Source organism: Solea senegalensis, linkage group LG5 (genome assembly GCF_019176455.1).
Source record: "Solea senegalensis isolate Sse05_10M linkage group LG5, IFAPA_SoseM_1, whole genome shotgun sequence".
NCBI classification, from domain to species: Eukaryota; Metazoa; Chordata; class Actinopteri; order Pleuronectiformes; family Soleidae; genus Solea; species Solea senegalensis.
In genome coordinates, this window is record NC_058025.1 from 16,813,698 (window position 1) to 16,840,466 (window position 26,769).

General features: G+C 42.9%; 1 protein-coding gene across 2 annotated transcripts in view; it reads right to left on the bottom strand.

Annotated features, from left to right (window-relative positions):
* znrf3 (zinc and ring finger 3) overlaps positions 1–26,769 on the bottom strand; it is a 64,045-nt gene that overhangs the window by 8,815 nt on the left and 28,461 nt on the right. For both annotated transcript variants that reach the window (XM_044027000.1, XM_044026999.1), the window contains exon 2: positions 19,902–20,024. In XM_044027000.1, coding sequence (XP_043882935.1) covers positions 19,902–20,024 — 123 coding nt within the window. The remainder of the gene's footprint in view (positions 1–19,901; positions 20,025–26,769) is intronic.

Genomic DNA, 26,769 nt, shown 5'->3' on the forward strand with positions numbered 1-26,769 from the left:
ACGGGTCCATGTGATGAGCACACCAAGCTGAATCTTTCAGTTCAATTCAGTTAGCAGGGTTTTCCCAACAGCTAATAATCTGAGCTCCTTTCATCTGAGATTCAGGAAGTTGTAACACAGAGTTTGTGCCCCCCCTTTCTGCTCAAGACAAAAGACAAAGGAAACGCTTGGATCTGCAGAAAGTCACTTTCAGAATCTTCCCGTCGTCAGACAAAAAGAATGTTTCCTTTATCTTTAACTTCGGCCTTTTCCCTCCAAGTGTAATTCACTGTGCTCTGTTTAGACAAACGGTTTGATGTCTGCACTACATGATCTAAAAGAGTGCAGCTGGGATCATATCCTGGTATTATCAAGTGCCCTTGGGTTCTTGCCAGCGCTCTTCATTACTGCAGGGAGGAGGCGGAGGAGGATCAAAGTGACAGTGTACAGTTCTGTGACTCCGCTGCCGAGTGGCTGGAGAGAGTCACAACTTCAGTCTGCAGCCACTCGCATGGGGACAGAGAGCAGTGGAATGTGCAGGCGAGGCACACTTGCTCTTTTCACCACGCATCGCGCGCTCAATTCGAAGGATGATGTGCACATTCCGGCATCTTCCGTCTTCCGTTTATTAATTAAAATACTAGTGCTTCACAGATGAGGCCAAAAAAAAGTTGGCGTTCCTGAGTGAAAGTTTAATCGTTGGAAAGGTGAGCTGTGGCTTCAAACTTCAAACATTTCCAAATCAAAGCCATCATGTGTCCTTAAGCTTAAGCTTGATTTAGAACACACAGAAAAACGCTCACATTTACTCACTGATTACAACGATTAATCAATCACTGTAATTGCTGCAATACATAAGTTATTGTTTCATTGCTCAGGTGTCTTGGTGCTTTGTGATAGAAGCGGTGATAGAAGAAAAATACAGATGATCAGAAAGACGAAAGACGCCTGAACCGATGGTATTTCCCGTGTTACCCCATCATGTCACGGTGACTTTTCCTTTTCCTTTGTAAGAACTTGAGCATCTGATTTGACACACGTGTGTTACGTCTGGCCGTTTCATTTTGACGTTTGCTTCCTGCAGCGTTAAACTTGATGTCAAAGTGCAGATTTTTGGTCAACTCTCTTATGACGGGTGCTTGGTGGCATCTCCTGATAATACAAACCACTTTTATAGCCGCAACTGTGACAAATCCGTTTTCCGTGTGGGCGCTTGCATCATTGCTCCTACTTCCTGCACGGGCCTCAGAAACGGGTTAATGATTAAAAACGGCTTTTCAGAAAGTAGCATGTGCAGTGAATGGGAGTTCCTACTCCATGACCGTAGTTTCCATTCGCAGGCAAGAAAGAGACACATGGGGTGTGTTTGCGTTCTGTCGATAGCGCGGCCAATTTGATTTGACACATGTGTGGACCAGTGTGGGTCTTTGTCACCTTTGGTGTGACTGTACTGCAGCTTGGACAAGTCACAGCAGGAGGAAACAAGACCCAGGGCAATAAAATACTTTGGATATAAGAGGAGGCCTCGCATAAAGCTCCAGCTTCTGAAGTGTGTGCGAGCAACAGTGCATCTCAATTAGATTTCCTCTTTGTTTAATTCAAAGACAGGTTGTTAATGAGTCTTACTTTCAAAGACCAATTAACTCTTATCAAATGGTGAGAATTAGCGGCAAAAAGCTATAAATACAAGCTCTCTCTTTCCACCTCTCTCCCTCTTTTGTGCGGCCTCCCTCGCGTAAACCAACGTTGCTCTTTTCTTCCCTTCTTCACTTTTGTGCTGAGCGCTCCGAGTGAGATCTCGCTCAGCTTTTCCCTCTCACCCAGTTTTCTCTCAGCTCCACACTGAACAGGCTCCAGCCCCCATTTAATTCAGCACAAGTGTGCTCCCTTTGATGTTAGCTCTCCCAGTTAATAATTAATAGCTCTTGGTAAGACGCTTTGAGCAGAAAGAGATCTTCCTCCTAAAGAATCTCCACTCTGCAGTGCAGAGACTTGCCTGACAACAACAAAAATGCAGCCACAGGCAAACTGGCTCTCTTAAAAAACATGACACATCTCCTTCCCAGCCCTATAAAAAAAAAAAAGAACTACAACCCCAGACACCAGAGGAAGGATACATATGTCTTACTTTATGACAATTTCCCCCCACATCTCACAACTCTGCCATGTTGCTAAAAACTTCTGAGGGGAAATGCTCCACTGTGAGTCAAGCTGGTGATAGAATTTCAAGTGGCAGAGTTCCTGGGTAAGGAGAGATTGTGAAATTTGAGACAGAACTTTTCAAAAAAGATGAAAAGAAAAAAAATGCTGGAGACGTCCGCTTTTTATTCATCCGCGCGGGTCAAAGCCTGCACATTAATCTCATCTGCACACAGAAATAAAATACAATTAACTTTCATCTTCCCCTTTCCCTTATGTTTACTACACTTTGATTTTGTCTCATCGAAATAACAAAATTAAACTTTTCAAACGAACAAACAAATCATTTGGCTCCTTAATGCTGTATTTCAATCACAGCGACAGTGTTTCCCATATAAAATGAACACAATCCATGATCAAGGCAGCGCTGCACACTCTGGTGATTTTCTTGAAGTCCAGAGAGTTGTGTCTGGATATTCTCCAGAGTTTGACATTCACATGTCGAGAGTGCAGCAGCAGATCGTGTAGGTGAGAGACATTCACAACAGCAGGAGAATCTCTGGGGGATCCAGATGTGTGTGTGTGTGTGTGTGTGTGTGTGTGTGTGTATGAGACACTCATACACTGTGGATTCTCCTGAGTTTCTCCTGCTGTGAGCTCATACTGTAGGTGCATTTTCAATAAATTAGAAGAGGGAGCTGGCATGAGAATCTCCGGAGTGTGGCCAGACTGCATGTCTGAAAGTATTCTTTAAAGTATTAGAGATCATCCATCTCCTGCTACTTTATCCTCCACATGAGGGTGGTGGAGGGAGCTGTGCCAATCTCAGTCTGACATGGGGCGATAGGCGGGGACAGATCGCCAGTCCATCACAGGTCCATATAGAGACAAACAACCATTCACTCTCACACCTATGGTCAATTTAGAGTGTCCAATTCACCTAACTGCCAAATTGCATGTTTTGAACTGACGGAGGAAGTCACACGGGGAGAACATGCAAACTCAACATGCAGAAAGGCCCTTGTTCCAACCGGGGTCTTCTTGCTAAGTTAGAGATATTTTTGTAGTGAGTAGAACATTGTTTTGGTGCAGATGAGTACAGTATGACACACAGTAAGTAAACTATTTGTAACTTGCACTCTTACAACTCTTTGTTGTCAATGTGCATCAAACAAAAGTTGAGAAAATTCCAACATTGTTCTTCTTCCAGCTGCAAAGAGCGCTATACGCTAGGTTTGGCAAGTAAGACCTAAACAAAACAGTGAGAGTGCGAGGCAAAATGAAAGGGGGATGAGGTAAAAGAGGAAAAGTCGGGTGTTCAAAAAGCGTCTCCCCTTGAGCCTTCAGAGTACACTGCTAATATTTTCCCCCAAGCTGAAACATGAGATCTGGGGCCCACATTAGTCCTTGATCAGTGATCCATGCTGAACAATCAGCTAAACTCTGAACCCCACAGGTGCTTCACAATACTGCAGGCTAAACAAACTTCCCGCTGGCGCAGGAGGCCTGAGAATTAGGGTACAATCTTCCCCCGAGTGAACGCAGAAACCGCAGCAGAAAGCACTGAGAATCCAGTCTAGACGCAGAGGAAAACGATAGCTATGTTTAGCATCCCTAAGTGAGGGAGAGACATTTTCACTTGTCTGGAAAGAGACTTCTGTCAGCAGAGGGCTCGCTACGCCATTCACGTTTACCGAGGAGCGCCGTGCGTATTAAAACAGTTTGGAAACAATACGCGTGTAGATACACACACACACACACACACACACACACACACACAGCTTACATGCACACCTGGACTACACCTGCAACATCTGGCTCATGTGAAAATTATTTTATCACGTCATTCGCTCTTACTTTAAAACTTTCTTCTTTCCTCCTCCTAATGCTTTTCTCTCTCCCTCCCTCCCTCTCCGTCTGTCTGTCTGTCTGTCTGTCTCTCTCTCTCTCTCTCTCTCTGCTCTCTGCAGTGCTATAATTAAGGCAATTAAGTCTTCAGAAGACTCTCCACTGCTATTATGCTATAATTTCATGTTGCCTCCTGGCTTTACGGTTTATTAAAAGATAAAGGCATAGTTTTCTCCCATTGATTTTCTTATATGTGGTCGGCCCTTTTTTCTCTCTCTCTCTCTCTCTCCCTCTCTCCACTCGCTCTCAGAGGAGGAGGCATGTGTTCCAAAACATTATTTACATTCAGCTAAAATAAAACATTTTCAACGTGGCTCGCTATGCGTCACGTGAACGGAAGGGAACGGAGGCAGAAATGAAAACTACGTCTCTTTCTCATTGGCTCTCCTAAACGCGCCGTGCGTCCGCCGCCATGGAGTCTCGGACCATCTTCAGTCACCGCAACAGGATTTAATCCTTCGCCCTGTTCATCAGGCACTTTCCTCCCCGTTTGATGTTCACGCGTCGCTGACAGACTGTTAATCTGTCATCACATGTCAGATACCCGACACATTTATATTGACTCCGTGACATGTCATCAACTGGTTTGACACTCATTGAGCCGGATTTGCGAAACTGCTGTGTCACCTCGACTGCAAAATAAGAACTTCCCTGTTCCCACAGGTGCATACGTGTTAACGATGTCCTGAAATCGATTTATGAGTCTAAGTGTGAACCCTAAATCCTTCTCAGCTCGTCAGTCAGACTTCATTACTGCAACATATGAAGTACAGTACAACAATCTTTAAAACCATAATAAAACATATACAGCATATAGATAATATAATGACACAATATTGTAACAATATACATAATAATAAATATTAGGCATTACTAATGAGGCGTTTACCGCAAAGTCTTGAGGATTCTTGAGAGTTCATGAAAGAACATCTGTATGTAAGTATGGATGAGACCATTGATAGTGCTTTTCACACTAGCAAGCACCGTCACGGGATTGTTCCATTCAGCCCAAGTTCGACAGTGACCAAGAACCAAAGTTCCATAACCCTACATGGTCAGAGACAGGTGTTACTCAAAGGCCCCCTATGAACTCCGGGGAAGAAGAAGTCGTCTTCCAATGTGGTCCCAATGCGTCTCCTAGTTCCTCTCATCTCCAGCTTACATCGACTGATGATGTAAGTGTTCACAAGGGAAACTTTTGGTACCATCTTTTCTGTTTCCAAACAGATGTATTTTCAGTGTCAATGTGACGGCTTGTTCAAAATTTGGTTCAGGAACGTATTTAAACGTACGTAACGGTTTTAAAAACAATGTAAAACCAACTATAACATGTTCAGTTAACTTTGTGTTCCGTAGAGTAGTCTTCATCTTCTCCCTCCACCTTCCCAAACTTTTGAACTCTCCAATATTCCTGGGTAATATTTATTCTAATGCAATTAAGGCGCTGGCTGGAACATTTTACATGTGTCCCAGGACATCTAAAGCACCATTTCTAGAGCTGCATTCAAAAGAATGTTTACAGAGCAAGTGAAAAAAAACACTTGTGAGTCACACTGGCCACAGCAAGCCTCCTCCACGCTCCTCTCCGTCTTCATATAAATGGGCAGTTTACTCAACGTAAACACACAGAGGAAAGAATCACTTGAAGCACTCAGTGAGCTCAGTGATGGCCATTTATATAAGACTACAGATTAGAGCTCCGGTCAGAAAGCGAAGGCAGAGCTGTTTATTGGGACTCTTCATGTCACGGTGCTGTTCTCAGATCAGTTTAGGAGAACAGCAAAGCTGCATCTTTCGTTGTATACAGTCTATGATCAAAACATGCCAACTCAAATGCTACACAGATTATTTACGCATCATATGCAAGTTTTATCTTTGATTTATTTTTTTTACTTTTCTGATAATAACCCCTGGATCCACAATACAGGACTCACTATCACCAAAGAAATACAGCTCTTTTGTGTCATTCCGTTCACTACTGCTACAGTCGACCAATCTCTCTGCATGAATATTCTAATAAACTGTTTCAATTAAATTCATTTCGCTCTGTGCCACAGCGGCAGCAACAAGAGACGCCGAGCGTGAAAATCAAGGTCCTTATCTTTTACACACACAAGAAAACAAACCTTTGAAATTGTGTCCCTGCAGCAGACAGTGAATGAAAAATGTGCATTAAATGGGAGTAAAAGGCATGAATGTCATCCTTTTATGAAACGACTCATTTCTTTAGTTTGGGGAAAAATGTTATGTTTATGGTATTTTATCAGAAAACTGACGTGTGTGTGTGTGTGTATTTCCTCTCCTAAAGCAGGTATGGACCAAGTATCCTCTGCACATTTCCATGCATAGTATCAGATTTTCCCATTTTTCATTTACCAAGACCAGTGTTGTACACTGATACTGAACACCATGTGCAGCCAGCAACTGTCTCAGTTTGGGTGGATCATTTCTAATGGGTGAAGTGTCTTCTTTCCACTGGTTTAATCCTCAAATGGGAGACAAGAAGTGTGCAACAAACCTGAAACAAAAGCAAGGAAGCCCCTTTGGTAATATATATACATATATATATCTACATATATATATATAGATATATATATGTGTGTGTGTATGTGTGTGTGTTGCACAGCTGGGCCATCATCTGGATGTGTGTGAAAAGCCTCTTTTAAAATGTGGTCATGTCAGGCTGCAGTGAAAAACACAGAGCTCTGTGGAAGGAAAACTTCACACATGAGAGAAGAAGCCTGTGGTTTTCCATAACAATGCTCCAACCATTATCCAGTGAAGATGTCCAAGTCGACTCTGCTCCTCCAGCGTTTCTGACAAGGCTGCCATCTTTCTTTTGTTCTTTTCCTCTCCTTCACCTCATCTCTTCCCCCCCTCCCTCCACCCCCACCCCACACACACACACACACCTCCGCCCGAGTTCTGCCTCTGCCTCAGTGAACGTCGGTTGGACATTGCATAACCAGAATTATACAACTGAAGTGTGCTATCAAAATGTGCTTGGCAAAGAGCAGTGACGGAGGGGAGAGAGGGAGTCATTGTACGGTCCGTGTAAAGTATATTCATCTACTTTTATCAAACGACCAACACGCGGTGTTCACATATACAGCCGGGGATTAAGCATCAAGAGCTTTTCCCTCCACATTCATACAGCACTAAATATCATCAAGGTGAGCGCTCGGACAGTTTGGGCCAGAATGAGAAAGGATGGTGAGAAAAGAGCAGCACTGTCTCCACACGTAGGACCACAGTAAGACGCTTCAGGAGTAACCCAACAGATGTTGAAAGAAAAAACAAAACAAAACGGGTGCAACTGAATGTGAAAAAAATAAAAAAAAATAAAAATTTCCACAATAGGACAAACATGTTTGGCCGCAGAATGAATCCTTGTGGTTGAATTTCGAACATGACATTCTAATTATTCCAACAGAATGTCAGGTAATACACACAGCATGCGATCAAGGGACCAATTAAACACTAGGTAAACTATGTAAACACAACAAATACATGCTTGCGACAGAAAACATCAACAACTTCAATAAAAATATCAGTTAAACTGAAAATTAAATATTTATTCCAAATATAGTGATGAGATTAATATTATATAATATAATATTAATCTCAATCCTGTTTTTATTTTTGATGAAATGTATATGGAAAACAGAAGTAATATATATAAGTATACCATATTGTCAGTTAGGGTGTATAAAGATACCTTTCATTTCTAAAGCCTGTTCTTTAAATCTTTGATATCATCTTACTAAAGTATTATTATCCTAAAAGTAGTAATGTGTTGCATATTTTCAAAGCATGTTTGGAGAGACAAAGTGACTCAAACTTGCACAAACAAGAGGCTAAATAACCTCCTGGCGAGTGATGAATATAAAACAATATTTTGGCAGTAGGCCTTCACCGGGGCAACAAAAAGATAATTGTTCTCAAACATTTAAATGCTTTGCATCATGTGGCCACGAAGGAGGACTTCTGAGGAAACACTGTGAAACATTTTAATGAACAAAGGCTGTTTTTTTTGTTTGTTTTTTAAAAAACATTGACTTTTTTATATGGAGAAATGATTGATTTCAAATGACTCAAATGAATGTGGATCAACATTCCTTTGATATAACCAACTCCCGTCTCTCCCGCATAAACGGCTGTCTCACGTCTTGTTGCTCCATTTCCAGGTTCACTTCATGGTTTGATGTCGAGCAACAAACATGAAGTCAGATGGATAAAAGAGGCTTTTTTCATCCTCTCCTCCTCCTGCTGCCCACTACTCTGCCCTGGCGAAACTAAACACTAGGGCCGGAGGAATGGACAATCACTGATTAAATGTCCTCCACTTTTCTCTCTCTGTCCCTCCCATGCTGTTTTTTTGTTTTTTTTTACTGGTTTTTGGATTCTTGTCCTTTGTGAATCACAGGAAAATAAACAAACACTTCTGGCTGGGGACAAGAATATAGCTCCTTAAGTGCTTCTTCTCCATTTAGTCTAGTGTCTAAACATCAGCAGCCTGGATGAAAGTGATGTTAAGTCTTGATTACAAAGTTGGATTTTTTTTTATTTTATTTTAATCAGTGCAAAACTTTAAATGAATGACATCTGTAGTGGTCATATATAAATATATAAATATACATATATACATATACATATATATACATATATATATACACATATACATATACATATATACACATATATATAAATATACATATATACATACATACATATACACATATATATACATACATATACACATATATATATACATACATATACACATATATATATACATACATATATATATATATATATATATACATACATACATATACACATATATATACATACATATACATATATATATATATACATATATATACACATATACAAAGCTGCAGCGATGGCTCGGTCCTTATCTGCATATACACCAAAATGTGTTGAGGCCCTCTCTCGTGGCTGACGGCACTTCTGGCAGCTCAACACACAATTACTGTAGATATGCATGTACAGTGAATAAGAGTTGATTGAAGTGTAATGAAGTATGCTTCAGGATGCAGTTATGCACAATCTGTGCAGGCAGCTCTTTTGATTGAAGGTGGCAAAAGAGTTTTATTGCCACTTTATTAAAGTTCCTACTTTGAAGTGAATGCTGATTGCACATTGTCGTGGCTTAATAATTAGGGATGACTCAATACCACTTCTTCTGAAATACTGACGTGTTTTTAATGCACAAAACTGTTAACAACACGTGCATTTACCATCTAGTCATAACCAGCCATTTTAGAAACATCAATGTATAATATTCTGCTCCTATAAAGAAATATAAATATTCCACAACTCATAGACTGTGCTTAGTGAAGCATTAATGTGAAATTTAAGGTTTTTGGGATAGTATCAAATCTATTTTGCCCCCATATCTAATCCACTGGACTCACTATCCCTTAAAAATAGCCTCAAAAACCTCAAAAACGTCCACATTTCCTGTCTGTTGAAAAAAAAACAGCCTGAGAACAGAGACAAACTATGGCAGCAGAATAAGAATATTACTCTCAAAGACAAGCGATAAACTGAAAAAAGTACAATTAAATAAATACATCAACTGGTATAACACAAGCTAAGTTCATTTCAAATGATTTAACTAGACACGCTGAGGGTTAACCAACACGTCTGACACCGACGTTACCTGCTGCCAAGCAAAACAGCCACACAGCAGTATTTGTTATTCCCTGAACCCTGGCAAACATGTGCTATAATCCAAATGTAGTGATTTCAGTTGAGCTGAGGTATCTCGCTAAACGGCCACTTCTCTCCTCCTCTCAAATCGTCTGCAGTCATATGGTTTTTCTCTAATCTCCCTCTGCCTTGAAGCTGCTTTAACAGACCATGTCCATGCTTGCATGAAAGAGAAGTTGCTGTTGTTGCCTCTCTCTCATGAAATACTCTATCCTCCTGCTGCTGCTGCTGTTATTGGGGGTGGGGGTTGTTGCTGCCGCTGTCTGTCTGTCTCTTTTTTCCCTAGGCAAATAAGGCAGAGCAGGTCAGGACTCGGTCCCATATAACCCCAGTAATGCCTCTTTTCTTACTGTACCTATTAACTCTATCTGCTGTGTAGCTGCCCTCGCAAACTATCTATCCTTTAGCTCTTTGCATTTGAGCAGATAATCATGTGTGAAGTCAGCAGGTACGTGTCATGTAAATGTCCACCACCCAAGCCCCATTTCTGGGACCGTACTGACTGTGCTTATCAACCGCACATGCACCAGCCAGCCACCTTGTATTCCACTGTTCAGTCCTGTCAATGAGAATCAACTATCAAAGTGAACGGGTATGCATGCATGGAATGCCAAATTGCTGTGGACCCTTATTTTAAAGTGTCGGGAACTGTAGGTGTACGTGTGTGTCCTCAGACCACAAGCCCACCTCCAATTTTGAGTCCATGTGGATCATGTAGCACAACCCTTTCCGGGCCAGTTGTTGGGATGCTCTTGTTTTGGTTTGGTTAAAAGAGACAACATAGAAGACCGTAACCACGGACACTTGCTTTAGATTATGTGAGGAGGACCGCTGATACCGACACATGTACAAGTCATTCAAAGAATTAAAGGATACTGAAAGGAAATATGAGATTGCGTATGCATCAGGGCCGAACAATTCAAATAAATTTTATCGATATATCAACACAGCCTACTGCAATTTTCAAATTGCAGGAGGCACAATAATTGTTAAAGCTAAAAATATGTATCAAAATCTCATTTTAGATCAATTCTAGTCTTGAACATCTTTGTTTCTCACAGATCTGCACAAATAAAAAAATTTAAATACGTTTTCCGAATAATAGTGAGAATAATGATGTAAATAGCATTCCCTCTGGTATCGCTAATCATATTGCAGTGGCTATTCCGGTCAATAATCACAATTAGATATTTGTTCAAACTCTTTCAGCTGCAGGGTGCATGCATGGAACACTAGACTGATGTGGACCCTCACTTTTAGTAACAGCACCGCGAACATTCACACGCATGCAGAAATGGGACGCAGTTCTCTGCAAACATGGAATGCAGAAGGTATGGCCTGGTCCGGAAAGTATGACAAGTCTTTACTGTCCCTCCTTTGACGGTCTCCAGTGAGGTCAACATTTGAATTCTTTGCTTTTAAATAAGAGAATGAAAAAAGGTTTACTAAAATGTTGGTGCTGATTTAGCATTGAACTCATGATATTGTTAAAATTCATGCTGGACAGAAGGATATCCAATTTTTCCTCCCTGTCAAAAAACAGTGCCTACATTCTCCAAAATGCAGCACGTTTGCACAGCAGATGCAAAAGCTGATGTGATGAGAGGTCTAGGAAACTCACCTCTTTCAAAATCCACACCCACCGACGTTTTTTACAAATCTAATTCAATTCAAAACTCCAATTGATCAGACTGCAGACTCCTCCCCCTGGAGACTCCGAAGCTTTGCACTCTCATTTTTTCCACATATGCAGCCGGGCTCTCTGTAAACAGAATTTGATGTGTGGATTTCCCCCCTTTTAAGTGACCTAGGACACAAGTCTGAGGAGTCACAAGATGGTTGACGGGACAGTCAAACAGAGAAACACACAGTTTTCTTTTCATCTAAACCCTTCCTTTTTTTTTGGCTTTTTCTAAACTTGTGTTTTTTCTTGAGAACAAAGTCTTTTACTGTACAACTAAAACAGTGTGAAGGACGAATGCGGTCCTGTGCTGACATTGGACTTCACATCAAAGCAAAACCACGTTTATAAGCAGGATATTGTCTAGTTTAGAAAGTGGAGCTGTGTTGTCTGAGTCCATCTCTTCACCATACCGTATATAACACGCACCTTTTGTTGTGTCCCATCAAACTAAAAAGGACACAGTGATCGCGAGATATTGCAACATTCAAGTACACAACAACAAAACATAACAAGCTCCTCGTTGTCTTTCCTCAACAAGTACCTTATCTTTAAAGTGATCAGCAACTGCACAGCACTGGGTAGTACACGGGGCTAGTACAATAGTATCCTTAAGTATATGCATTTAAGGTACTTCTGTGCATCTGAGAGCAAAGTATTAGAAAACCTTTGCCCATGCACAGCTGTCTTCCAGATGTCTACATTCTATTGTTCTGTTGGCCTCTATAAACAACGCTGATGTTCTCTCAGTTTGGTGCATTCCCACTCTTCAACCTTCCTATCTCCATGTTTCTCTTCTTCCATGGCCTCACTGTCTCAAGAGCAAGGGCAGCTCCACTGGCGTTGCCACACACCTACCATCCCACCCACCCACACACACACACACACACACACACACACACACACACACACACACACACGCGCGGACTCATACACAAACACACACCACTTTAAATTCCATTCAATTCAATGTTATTTGTACAGCGCCAGCTCATAACATACATAATCTTGAGGCACTGTAGTGCACACCTCCATCTCCTTGCTGGGCCTGCTGGGCCTAACCCTGGCAGAGCATGAAAGAAAGTTCAGGCGGTGAGAGCAGGATGCCATTTTCACTCCTGCAAAGGAATCACCTGTAGCTGAGAGAGGCATCAGATTAGCTGTGTGGGGACCAGGGGACTTCAGTTTCTAGCTTCTGTGTGCCAAGCTGTCGGCCCCAAAGCCTTAAAGACAACATGGCCATGGATGCAGGACGCAAGGATTCTCACGCATACAAGCACATTCTCCTACAAAGCAAGTGGCTTAGACAGAGATGAAGAGCGAAGAGGCAAGGCTTTGGTCGACATGGGTGGATGTCTCTTCCTATATTTTCAAAGATTGACTTTTTCCACAGCTCATCTTTTGATCCAGTCTTTCCTGGAAGCCGTTTGACGGACAGGAGAGCTTTAACCGCAGCTGGTATCTGACTTTCAAATAACAACTGCGATTAAGGACAAACATCAACGTAGGGTGGGGAAAAATAAAAAAGAAACAACTCCTCAGTGGCACTAACTGCACTTTCTTGTCTTTCCACTCATTTGCCTTCCTTTCTTCTTCTCCCTCTCTGTTTTCTCCCCTCGCCTTCACTCTCTTCTCTCATCTTAAGTCCCCAGGGCTCCTTTCTTCTCTCTTTAAATAGGGGCCTGAGCTGTGAAGTCTAATAATGGTCATTTGGCCTCCCATTGAAGGCTGGGTAATTCGGCCCAGGGACGGCTCACTTTGAGCCACATGACACAAGGAGCTTCCCAGTGACCATGGAAACACGCGCAGTGGGATCCCAGGCGCCTCCCTGTGCCGTGAAACGTGGTGAAGCGGTGATTTAGGAGGGGGGGTTGGAGAAGTAGTAAGGTGGTTGAGGGTTCCAACACAGCCTTACAGCGATATACTGAAACGGAGCATGAGAGAGGCCCCTGCCTGGTCACAGTGGAAACCTCTCCCGACACCCTGCCAGGAAGAGCAGCCAAGATAATATCAGCAAGTTGAGGCGTACACAAACATGAAAGGAGAGCCCAAAAGGCAGGCCCCCCGAGTGCCACGCACTTCACAAGCTTTTCTCTCCCCCTTTCTTTCTGCTCTCCCTGCTCCTCCTCTTCCTCCTCCTATCTTTTTCAGTTTCTCTGTTCTATCCCTCCCTCCATGCTGAGGTGTTTGAAAGTGTTAGTGGAATGTGTTTGGGGCATGGGGCAGGTGGGAAGGTAAACTAAAGCCTATGCATTTTATCCCCGTCAAGTAATAACTCACTCATTGTCTACCATTTCCATCCTCCAAATGGGAGTCTGCTGAGATGGGGCAAAAGGCGGGGTAGGCTGTGGACAGTTCGCCAGGCCATCGCTGGGCCAACATACCCTCACACTTACAGTCGATAAACCTCTGGAGAGAGCCCACATGGGGAGAATATGCAGGATTTGAACCAGTGACTTTATTGCTGCAAGTCAGTACGAGTTGTGGATGCAGTTATATATTAATGGGCGTGAAGTGATCCTGTGGACTCATGAAACCTCACTCCGAGCAGACCGTTTAGGAAGTTTTTCGATATTTTTGCAGTTAAAATGTGAGACCAATTGTCCAAGTCCGTGAAATACCCTTTAAATCTGACAAGCATATAGCAGAACACCACATTGTTAGAGGAGGGAGGCCCAAACGCTCCCTTGCTTTTCTTATATTCCAGCGGAGGAAGCCGCGACAACACCTGCCTGCGTTATACCTCTCGCATAAATGATAGCTGCCTTGATTTAAACAATCAACTTTCATTTTGAAAAGACGCAAGACCTTTCATTTTTATTACAGGCATAGAAAAAGAGAGAGGAAAATTGTCTTATCAAAATCCTGCATCTTCATGGCTCCATAATCAAAAGATTTCCTTTAAAAACTTTGGGGGTGCGACACACGAGCATTATCCGTATCGAACGAGAGCCACTGTTAAAAATCAATCAGTATTGTGGCTTTGCCACAATTTAACAAAACAATCTGGAGACGACTGGGTGTAAAACTACAGCAATTTTCTTTCCCTCTTGTTATTAAAGCTATCTGACGTCTTTGCAGAGGGAAGAGGAAAAAAAAGCATAAGAATGACACATTAAGTCATTCAACCAGAAAAACACGCGCTCGTCCACCATCCGCCTTTGCAGAATCGAAATTGGTCTGCTGCTGATTCGACACCATTGTTATCGAGGCTGTTTTGGAAGAGGCCTGAAAAATGCAGCCGCTTCATTCCAGCACTGAATCGTCTTTACAACAAGCCCTGCCACATGACACCTTCCTGGCATTGCCATGGCCTTGGGATGAACTCTAGCACACACCTCAGTGTGTAGGACAGCTAACCTGGCCGCAGGCTCACCGCCAGTCACCCGCAATATCACACTCATCTGTCTGTTGCCATTTCTTTCTTTTTAAAGCTGCTCTCTCTCTTCTTCAGACACACACTTGTGTACATTATACATCCCCATCACTTCTCTCTCTCCGTCTTATACACACACACGCAACACCCTCTGTGCAGCTCTGGCTGACATGCCAGACACATTTGGAGTCCAAAAGCCACTTAGCACTAAGACTGAGCAGCTGTTAGCTCTGGCCAGGTGTCCTACAGTGCCAACTAGAGGGCCACGGTAGAAAAAGACAAGAGACACACTCCCCTGCCCACGCACATTGTTCCATGGCAACAGTGGTTTTAGGCTTGAGCTTGTATGTGTGTCAAAGACTGAGCTTCCCACACAGGATACACTTTTTATGGATATGTGCCTCTGGCAAAAACTTCAAAGTAGCTAGCTTTATTTCTGGAAGGACATGTCAATAAAGATCTTGAAACTTTACTTGTTGCTCTGGTTATTTTTAAGTGATTCGTTGCAGCCAGTCCCAGGCCAGTTACACTCTGCTGCGATGAAATGTTTTTCTTGGCTGGCATTTAAGGTGGAACCGATCGCAGATCAGAGACAAACTGGTCAAGGGCAGCGCCAGGCCACACACAACAAGCACATACCAGGGAATTTTAAATGCTATGCCAGCCAAGAGGCTTGCTTTACAAAAAGTGCAGTGCTACATTGGAGGACAGGTCACATTTTTATGCTAATATATATATAAAAATATATGATACATATTGGCCTTCGTCATATGCTTGAATTGAATTGAATTGACTTTATTCCTCCCCCAATTCAAGCATATTCAATTCAAGCCATTGAAAAGCCAAAATCAACGTCTCTCTTCCCTCTGACTACCTTGTCTTCCAACTCGCCATTGGCCCTCTGTCGTCCCTCCCCTGGTTGCTGGGGTTAGAGGCTGATGTCATGAGAGTGTGGGCAGGATGAAAAAAGGGGAAAAGTCAGCGAGCTAATGCCCCATGTGCCCATTGAACACTGACACTGCGGAGCTTGAAAGAAGAGAGATCTCACTGGCACAGTGACAAGGACCCCAGCGAACCGGAAAGCCAGTGGCATGAATTCATGTTCCACAGACACTGCCAAGAAACGCAATGTACAGTATGTATGTGAAAGACAGTGTAGACGTGAAGGTCGTTTCTGAGAAAGTCAAGCTGCAGGGAGGAAATTAAAACCAAGAGTACTATATGTTATTGACTACAATAAATAGTTCAACTTGAGAGCGGATGTGAGGAGAGGTGTAAGCATGATTTGGAACATTTACAAATGCCTCAGAGAAAGCAGAGACTTGCTAAACGGTAACTTAAGACAAGCCACCACTTGCAGCTGTGTTCTGCTTCCACCAGGGCACCTTGCACTGTCATCCTTGTATGACACCATAACTCAGACAACAAAACCACTACAAAGAATGCCTCAAACACAGTTGGCTACAGTAGGAACTGATTTACTCTTTGTTTCCTGGGTTTGGGGGAGGAGCTGCTGCTGTGGCACACAAAAGGTCAGAGGTTTAACAGTCCTGCAGCTCTCACAGGAACCAGACAGGAAGTGCAGGAAAAAACTGTGTACGTATATATGACACGCCAGCACTTTGGTGAGGATTGCACGTGGACTTCAGAGGCCAGCATGACCAACCTCTTTTCCTCCTCTGCTCTACTGCTAATATTTGCTGATGTCAGATGACAGTAAGAGTGGCCGCACCTCTCTGATATACTAAATTGGATAAATTAGTATCAATACAAAGAATTAAGGGTTGAACCAAAAAGCTCTAACTTAATTACGACAAATATCAAACCAAATATGCTCAGCACACCTCTACAATAAAGAATATTGACAGAATCTGTCAAATTATATTTAAATACTGTAAAAACCTGGATAGAAAATCTACACTAACTTCACTGTGAGATGATCGCTCGTGTCTTCTCAACCTTTGAAAATTGTCAGCATGGACATGTACACAAGCACATTAGGACTGGACAAGTTAATTTCGCTTCCTAGTATTCAGACGACTTTAAATAGATGATGGAATGTCCATTGCTGCATGTCTACAAAGCACAGCTGGGGGCCATGTGCTCCCAGACACTATTTATCTGGACATGAATTAGAGTAAACAGCATTTTTCCCTCCTACAATCCAGTTTTGTGCATTCACTGGGATTCTGTAATGAAATGGAATCTAAATAGACCAGACAAGACCCCAACACTGTTTGTGGCAAAGTGGCAGCAAAGTGGGGTGGGCTCTTGGGTTCAGTCAGGGGCCAGACGAACAGGGCGGGAGGGAGAGGGGGGCTGCCCAGCATTATGCCAGACCAGGCAGTGTGAGTGTGTAAAAGTGGGCATCGCATCCAGACAAGGATTGGGCATGGGGACCTGACTGGCTGGGCAGAGTAAGCAGACTGGCAGGGGGTAAACACTGCACTGTCTGGCCTGGCAAAAGCAGCACTGCCAACACAAAGCACCCAGCTGTGTTCAGGCCCTGGGCAAGGGTCTGTCAAGATGCGACAAAGGGCTTTCCCCTCCTATAATTATAGTCCTGACTGAGTAAACACAGAGGAAACAGAGAGGTGTAGAGGTTAGGGTGCCTGGCTGAAGACTAAAGTGTCACAGGCCAAGGTTCCTGTCATCCTCACCACTGTGTCCAATACAAATACATTTTTTAACACAGAATCTATAAAAAAAAGCAAGCTCATTAGAGCTCTACTTTCACTGGTTTGTTTGAGCGCAATATTTGTGGCGTTCTCATGGCTAACTAGGTAAAGGCAGATGCCATGCAGTCGCAATATTGTGGATCTGAATGTGGCCCGATCATTCTGTATATTACCTGCCCATCTCTCCATGCCTGTGTCACTAATCACAAAACATTGACTAAACTTCACTGGCATTTTACTTTACTTACTTACTTAACCAACTATACCTACACCCAACAGGTTAATGGGTCATACCAGGATATTCACTGTGCGCTACAGTCAAACTCATGATCGACAGCTTTTGGAGTCTCCTCTGCCTTTGTGAGTTTTCTGATTGTCAAAGACTTCTTTCCACACAATAGTCAAGTGTCGCTAACACTGTTGTTGTTGTGGATATGACAGCGCACATGATGTGACGATGTAGTCTGCTGCTGGAAATCTTTGCAGAAGAGGGGGAGGTGACGTGATCGGATAGCACATCGGATCTTGATGTGGACGCCTGAGACGTATGTTAATACCAGGTGTAAATGCATGTGGTGAAGCACTATCCGATCGCTATCAGATCACAGAAGACACATTCTAAGGCCAGGTCATGTGAACTGAGTTCTTTTCAAACTTGTAGTCCATTAGTGAAGTGTCAGTGTGTTTTTCACAAATGCAGATGTACTCTGCTGGATCAAACCTTCATGTAACTGGTGCAGAGGAGAGGCCTACAAACTGACTACATGGGTGCTGTTGGTAAACATCACTGAGTCCAGGTACAGCTCTTTTCTGAGACTACAGTGAAGCAGTCCTCCCGCTCTATGCATCTGATGAAGACTCCATCCTCCATAGGAGGCAGCCCCTGGATTTGAACACAGCTCATGTCAGTCTTAACTCTTTACTTGTATATGTGTCCGAGAGACTGAAATAAAAGAGAAAAAGCAGGGTTCGCTTCATGTGTCACCCACCTGTAGAATTACACCGTCATATTTTGTTGTGCAGTGAGTCAGTCTCCATATCGATGTCGTACCAAAACAAATTCCCTGTTGTTCTCTTGATTGGTTCACGCACTGACCACCTCAATTTCCTGCACCCCAAAGGACAATCTCTTGCTCCTTGTTTATATGATCAACTTAATCAAATCAAAACATTTCAAAATGAAGGAAAAATAGCACAGATGTGGACACAAGCAGACACAACGTTTAGAGGCAACTCAAAGTGCTGGTTACAGGGAGAAACAGTTTAATTAAGTTGTGTACAGTGACGTTAATCAAAGATGTCGCGTGAGAGAGTATATCAGGACTTACAGTCCTATCTACAGAAATATACTAGTGGCAAGCTGTAAATAAAAAAACTTCAACCAGTTCCTCAATTATTAGCACATCAACTCAATAAAGACCGTTTACTAATGAGCGAGGCCCACCCGTAACCATGACATATTCTTAGTTACAGTCAGATAACCGTTTCAATGCCTCAACGCGAGGCCAGATTTCAGGACTCTGCATCAGTATGCATCATCTAGGTAGCGGCAGGCATCACCAAAGAAAGTGCCCCATTAGCATCTCTATACGGTACAAGGGCTCCTTAAATTATGAATGGCTGCTCCCTTTCTGTCACCAGGCATGCACAGGATAAATGAGACTATAGCCAGCCACCCCACCCTCATCCTCCGGGGAATGTTGGTACATTCCATTAAGAGGAACACTTAATTAAAGCATGATAAAATACCACTCAGAGACTCCAGAGGGGTCTGGGCACAGAAGGAAAAGGAGCGAGGGGAGGGAAGATGGAGACAAGGGGGTGTTGAGAGAAGACAAGGGGGAAATTTAGCTCAGCCTTATTCTTGCAGGAACGGGAAGGAAGGCATAAAATAAAACAGACACCCTTCCACGAGTTGCCTTAGTGACTAAATAAAGATCACAGATACTTTCTTAGGAGTGAGTTAATAAAGAAAAATAGGGGGACAAGTCTAAACCTTTTGCAAAGGAGACATATTAAGTATAGGATTAGGATTTTAAAAGAGCATTATTCTTTCAATATTCATGTCCTTAATGATGGAAATGGCAGATGAATATGGACATATAACCTTCCTGTTTGCAACAAATATGTTAACACACAAACATGTGTCAGTCAAAATATCTAATCTAATATCCTATTATGTGACAAAGCCAATAAGGTCTGACACCTGATTGTTATTCACTTCCAGCGGTTCCCTTATGCAGGCCAGGCTGCACCCCCATGGAATAGTTTATGTTTATGTTGGCAGAGTTCTTTTGTATTTGTTTTTCAAACATTCATTCAAGATCATTACTAGTAACTTAAATGACCTGAGTAAGTTATGCGAGTAAATGATCATACAGTGAAACAACCAGCTCTTTACCTTTCCCAGAACGGTGAGACAACTGGGGTCCAGCTCAGGTTGCTCCAGCTTCACCACTCCAACCCAGCCATACTCGTACAGATCCTCCTCATCATTATTATTACATAGTCCCAAAGGATGCATCTGAAAAGAAGAGAGAAGTGATATGTATTAATATCAAACACAACGAGTAGCTACAGATTTCAGAGGTGACCATGTTGAAACCTTGCCATGATCTCTTCAGCGTAAAAGAAATCCAGGAAACACTAGTGTGGTGAGTGTGAAGGAACCCGACATCTCCGGTTTATAAATCTACTTCATCTGTGACCACGCTTAAGGGGAGTACAACAATTTATCATCCATTTGTCACCTTTTTTTAACAAAGAAACACACAAGAATGTGCCGTGTGCTGCAGAATTGTTCAGGATCTAAAAACATACAATGCACCCTCCCACCTGATTTCGCAAAGAGCAGTGCCAGATAAATGCACTTGTGCACTTTTCATGGATCTGCCAACGCAGCAGAATTTCACTGAATATCCACTCTAGGAAAGTTGCATAATGGCTACTTCCCATCTTACTGCCGAGGCTGATTAATGGAGCTGCTATTTCTGCTGTGTCCGTATGAATTTGTGCATACCGATATTTCACACTGGTGAACACACTGGTCTGATTATGGTCTACCAGACTTTTTTAAGATTGTTCTCTTGTTATACTCAAGGCCACTAAATTAGTCACTAGTTGTTTGTGTCAGGGAGCAGAGCCAGCAGCCAGACAATGTCTTTAGAGAAGAATAAAGTATAAAATAAAAGAAGAAAAAAACATTTATCTCAAAGCACGTCTGTTACTAAAAAAAAAACAAAAAACCTGTAGTGCTAATAATAATTTGTGTGTATGTGCTAACATAAACTCCCCAAGTGTGGTTTGTGCCCTGATACAAATTTACAGATGACCTTAACAACCATAATCAAATGCTTTGACTGAACACAAGGCTGAAATAAAACACGGAAATAATACAAACACAAAACAAAAACCAAGATAAAAGCTGCAGCTGTTTGCTATTCATGAAATAATGATGTGCTCAAACAAGGCTGGATTAAAACTGTAACCATGTAGAGTTCCTGGATCCAGCCTCCACCCTGGCAACAGAGCAAAGACAAGCTCTTATATTAGCATTAGAACTGGGCCAAACTGACCTTCAGGCCACTTATTCTATTAACCCAATGACCACCACACCCCACTCAGCCAGAACTGTGACGCCAATTCCTTGGCCACTCTGGCCCCAGGGCCACCACTGATGACCCGAGATACCTTTTTCCCTCTAGTGACCCCTGACCTTTGAACCCCACTTCATCAAGTTGAGAGCAGGTTGGTTGTGCAGCCGGCCAATGGGAGAGATACTCAGGAGTTGTCTACTTACTTCAGTTCAGAGGAGTCAAGCCTCTGACCTGAAGGATTTATAGTGAGGGCTTAGCTGAGAGTAAGGGGGCCCAAATACAATTGGGGTAGATAACTATGAAGATGGGACGTGGACAACGTGTGCCTTTAAATAACTCTTATTTCTGTCTTGGAGATCTGATGACAAGATTGACCTAGGGTCTGCAAGTCTTAACAAAAAAATGGCAGGCTACACTTTGGGGTTGTTGTTGGCCTGCTCATCACAGCTCTGCTTCCATAACACAAGAAGTTGTTGTTGAGCAACAAAAAAAACTGTCGACACATAGATCCAGCCAGGTTTTTATGCAACTTGCATTACTCAACCTATAAACTCCAACAACTGCATACCAGCACATCCCAGTCAACTGAGGTAACACATTGTGACATACCTATAAGAACACGTTATTGGGGAAAAAGATCAGTCAGTCAGTCAGTGTAGGAGGATCCAAAGAGAGCCTGTCCCAGTGTCTGAGTCAATCTAAATGAGGACCAGGACGTGGAGCACTGCTCGCTGTGTGATTATGACCTCTCTCTCCTGCTTGTCTAACAGCTTGGATGGCAGTGGGGAGCCCCGCCTGCGCCCTGGGTTCTGAACACTAAGCCATTGTGCAGGGGCTCTTGCACTCCAAATGGGGCAGTGTTGTTGTTGTGGCCCATGTTATTTTAGAGGCTGGCAATTGCACCATTATCTTCACCACAGGGATTTCTCTTTTTGTCAGATGTTGACGTAGGCATTGATAGATGTAGGGATGGAGAGTGGCAAAAGGAAAGGGAGCTTGGTATGGATGAGAAAGGGTGATCCGTTGAATTGTGTCACAGCGACTAGCTGTGCACACAAAATAGTAATGAGCACTTATTCGAACAGGCCTGCACATACACACACACACACGCCATGACATAGACTGTCCCCTCTTGTGTTCCAACAGCTAGGTTTCCCTGCTAGGCCCCAAATCACACAAGCTCAGCCCACTGGAAACACCCGGACGCTCCTTTTTTGCTCCACTTAGCTCCACTCCTCTGTACCCAGGGTTTTAGGTGAAGGGCATCCGGTGCCCCCGAAGTGCCACGAGGGGGCAGCTCTTGTTCTGCCCTGCCTATATCGCCCCTGGGGGAGGCAGCCTTTCACATGAATATCCTGTTACACAGACCCCACTCTTAATGAAATCCTACTGGGGATTTGGACTCCACCTGTCACTCAAGTTCGGCAAACCCAATGCCAACCCCCAACCCCACTCTGGAAAACCACCTGCAGATGAAGGACAATTTTTATTTGATCCCATTTGATACCATCTTCTTATGATATCCATTACAATATGAGATCGGATTCAGACAAAGGTGTTTTTGTTATTAGCCAGAGTTGAGTTCATACTAATTGTACTTTGAGTGTCAAGGTTTTTCCTATAAATACAGAAAGTGGCTGCAAAGTCCATTGAAAATCTGAAATGATTCGAGACTAAAATAAAGTTTTGAGAAAAATAATAATCCTACATTGAATTTTTTTTAGAAATATTTAAACTCTGACACTCCTAAATGGTTGTTTTCTCCAAAAACAAATGACCTTAAAAACAGTTGGTAATGGGATCAAAATCAGGCGCTACATCAAAAAAACTGCCACCATCGTCTCCTCCTCCAACCCTCCCGCCCCATTCCAGCCCCTGAGCTCTCAGAGGAAATCAAAATGCAAGTCACACCATCCAACGCCATTCTTCTCCGTCTGTCTGTGACACAATTCACTGAGTCTTTGATCATACAACACCCACTTCTTTTGCCCCTCCTCCTCTTGCTACAACCCCTTTTTCCTCTCTCCCTCTAAATAATTGGTGGCCCTGGTTACAGCCCCCAATTGCCCTCATCTGTCCAAAACAGTCACCCTCCCCTGATCTCACCATGCTACATCTCCCTTAGCTGAAAGAGATTGTTGTTTTACTTTGCACAGCTCTCTATGTATGAATATATTATATTACAAAGTTCGTACAGACTTCAAATTCAATGCTTGAGGTAGTAATGGTTTTTTTTGCTTTCTTTATGACAAAAACTGCTCTCCTGTATTGTTTTTTAGCTCCACCAGTCAAGAAAATATTGTGAACTTGTGAATGATGCGCACAGAGTAGCAAAATCGACAAAACTGCAAGAAGTTAATGAACTGAAAATGGAATGGTAGACATAGGGTGCTTAACGTTCTGTGGATTAAGGCAAGACATTTTTTGCTGCATAGCACCCCAGGAGCTCAAAACATCAAAGGCAAGTTGGAGAACTAGAAGAGTGATCCCTGAACCTCGCTGATCTAAGCCGCATTTCCACCGGCTCTACTCGCCTCGCCACGGCACGACACGGCACGATTAGGTTGCATCTCCACTACAAAAAAGTACCTACTTAACGTGGGCGGAGTCATCACTGCATGGCTGAGTGAAACTGCGGTGACTTCGTTTTATGCACGACACACACCCACACACACGTGACTATTGACTTCACACCACACTTCTGTAGTTGTTGGAGATTAACCCACGTTTTTAGGATTGTTAAGTAGTTTTCATTTATCTACAATTCAGCACTGTTCGGCTTGATTTCTGTCCGCACGTCTCCGGAGTACAGCCTCCTACTAAAAATAGTACCAGGTACTAGGTTAGTGGAAACGCTACTTAAACCGTGCCGTGGCGAGGCGAGTAGAGCCGGTGGAAATGCGCCACTAGAGAGGCTGCAGACATACACACATGTATGCTTGAACATCAACTAAAAAAACATCTTAAGCACCAATTATTTCCATAGAGCTGCGTTCCAACAAGTATTGTCATGCAATGTAGGTCACACTGAGGACAAGTCTCTGTCATAACAATCAAAGCTGCCTTGTTGTCTGAGGTAAGTGACAGCCAGAGACATTTTTTTACAAGCTGTTCTTTGTGAAGCTGGCTAAATGATTAACCAGACAGATCTGATATCCATGGGTGTCCTTTAAAAGTTTGGGAAGAAGAGCTGGCACCTAATTCACATGCACACAAAATCTAGAAAGACGAAAAACCTGGGCCCAGTCCCATCTGCTTTCCCAGTATCTCGCCGTTTGAGCACGGCCGTAGTACGTCTGTAGTCTGAAAACAACATGGGTGACCGTGGAGTCTGAACAAGCATCCCACCCACCTACCCAGGCTTTTAATTCAACCTTCCCAGCCTCCTCCAACACCCTTCCCCACCCCAGCAATGTTCTTCAACCTCCTTCAATATGGGGTATGTCAACTTCCTGGAATAACACACCAGTCTTGCCAACAGAGGTGGCGAGTGGTTGTATTGAGGGCTGTGGGGATGGGATGACTAGGTGGATATGTCTGATCACAGCCCACAGACCAAGTCTCCCCAGGGACCTGTGGTGGAACGCAGACACGACTTGTCAGAGCTGTTTTTGAAGAAGAAAAAAACAGGGACAGAGTGGTATGTAACAGATTGTGCAGAACTAGACAAACGCACACACACACACACACACACAGCTCTACAGGATAACTACCTTCAGCCTACACCTGTACTCTGCTTTTGTCTTATTTGTTTTTGAGAACTGATTATACTATGTGATTTGTTTAGCTGTTTTGTAAGATGAGGATTGATAAAAGCACTATTTAAATAAAATGCATTGTATATCTTTTATGTCTCTATCAATAGTGTGGTTCACTCCAAAAGAAATTATGACTTAATTATATGACTGCAACTGCCACACCTGGTTAATGGTTCAAGTGACTGGTTCAAGTAGGCACATAACTATATAGCACGCCACTCAAATTATATGACAGTGACTATTAGTTTGTGTTATCCACTTGTCAGGTCTTTTCAGGAAACATGCTGCCCAGAAAAATAGTATCAGGGATTTCACCAAAACAATAAAACCATTTCATACAACGGTGTATATAGGTTTTTATCCTCCAGAACCACAACTCAGAAGAACATGTACACACTGATAATGCCTGGTTCTCCGGCATCAATACGGTAGCACATACTGTGCATACCGCTCATCTATAAAGCTGGTCATTTGCTGTTGACAATGAAAACTCACACAAATACAGATCATATCTTAACACTAAAGAAACAAGAAATAAAAAAAAACAAACACCAACAACCTCCATGAGATGTAATTTTCAGTCACAACTACATATGAGAATATATATTGCATGTGCTGTTCAAGAGGTACGTGGCAAGTCACAATTGATTGACAGTCACTGGTCAAAGGTTGCATTTTCCCGATGTCTTCTCACCATCTGCTAAGTGGAATTCCTCTCTTAGCTTTCATCTCATCGCTTTTCATCTCCTCTGATTCATAATCACACTTTCCGCGGCTGGCCCACACACAAACGGTCTAAAGCCTGAGAGCTCGGACATCGTGCAGGAAGGACAAAAAGTCAAAGTCAGACACTTGATCCAAACAATGATCCACAGAAGCCCTCAATGAGGCAAGGGCACGGAGTTGTTTTAGTTTAGGCTATGTGGGGTTCATACTTACCACAGTGCCTCTGGCATGAAGGCAACGAGGATATTTGGAAATGAGCTGCGAGTGCAACGAATGCATCCGTGGGAAGCAATTATTTGTAAGCTGCTCAACAAGACCAGAGAGATCATCGCATGGTTCTGTGTCCACACGGAAACTGTGTTCTGGGAGACCTGAAATGGGTCCCAGAGCGGGAAACTCTGAAAATGCTGCTGTTGCATTTTCATAGACAACGACTACGTTACTTTGGGAAAAACAATGAGGTCATAGTCCCACCACACGGACACTATTTTTACTTGAATGAACAGATTAGGGGGTTCCACGGGGATGGAGACATTTCCTGAAACAACTATGCTGTGTTTACTGGAAATTTTTTCAAAACGGCAAAGAAATAGATTGTTTTACGTTTTGTGCCGTTTACGCGTGGATATGGCCTTAGTGGGCTGGTGCACAGTGACGCAGCACACATTAGGCTACTTGAATGGCATGCCATGTGTGAAAGTCTGCACCATGATGCCTTCTGCAAGGATAAACAAGGTTTTTAGGAGTACACATAGTATACAGAATTTAACTTGTAATGTGGTAGATGGACTGTTCCGGTCGTTCAAGCTGGCAAAGTCAATCAATACTGTATCTCAGATTGTATATTATGTACAACAATTTCTGACAAAACTATGCATTTTCTGGCAGTTTCCTTCTCCGTGTGCAGAGATGCAATGTCTGAATTTGTGGTGCGGAAACAGGCAAAGGAAATTAGTTTTACATTGCACTCTATGTTTAGCATGCAATAATATACTCACAAACTTGAATGCATTCATTAAAACGCACAAGGACACACACACACACACACACACACACACAGTCACCCTGCCCCTTTTTCCCAGCACTAGAAATAACTTCAAAGAGGACTGGTAGCCTTGTGGAGCGAGGGAGCTGGATCCGGTTACAGTGGAGCAGCTGGGAGGGCTCTACAGGTGGGGTTGACACTCCT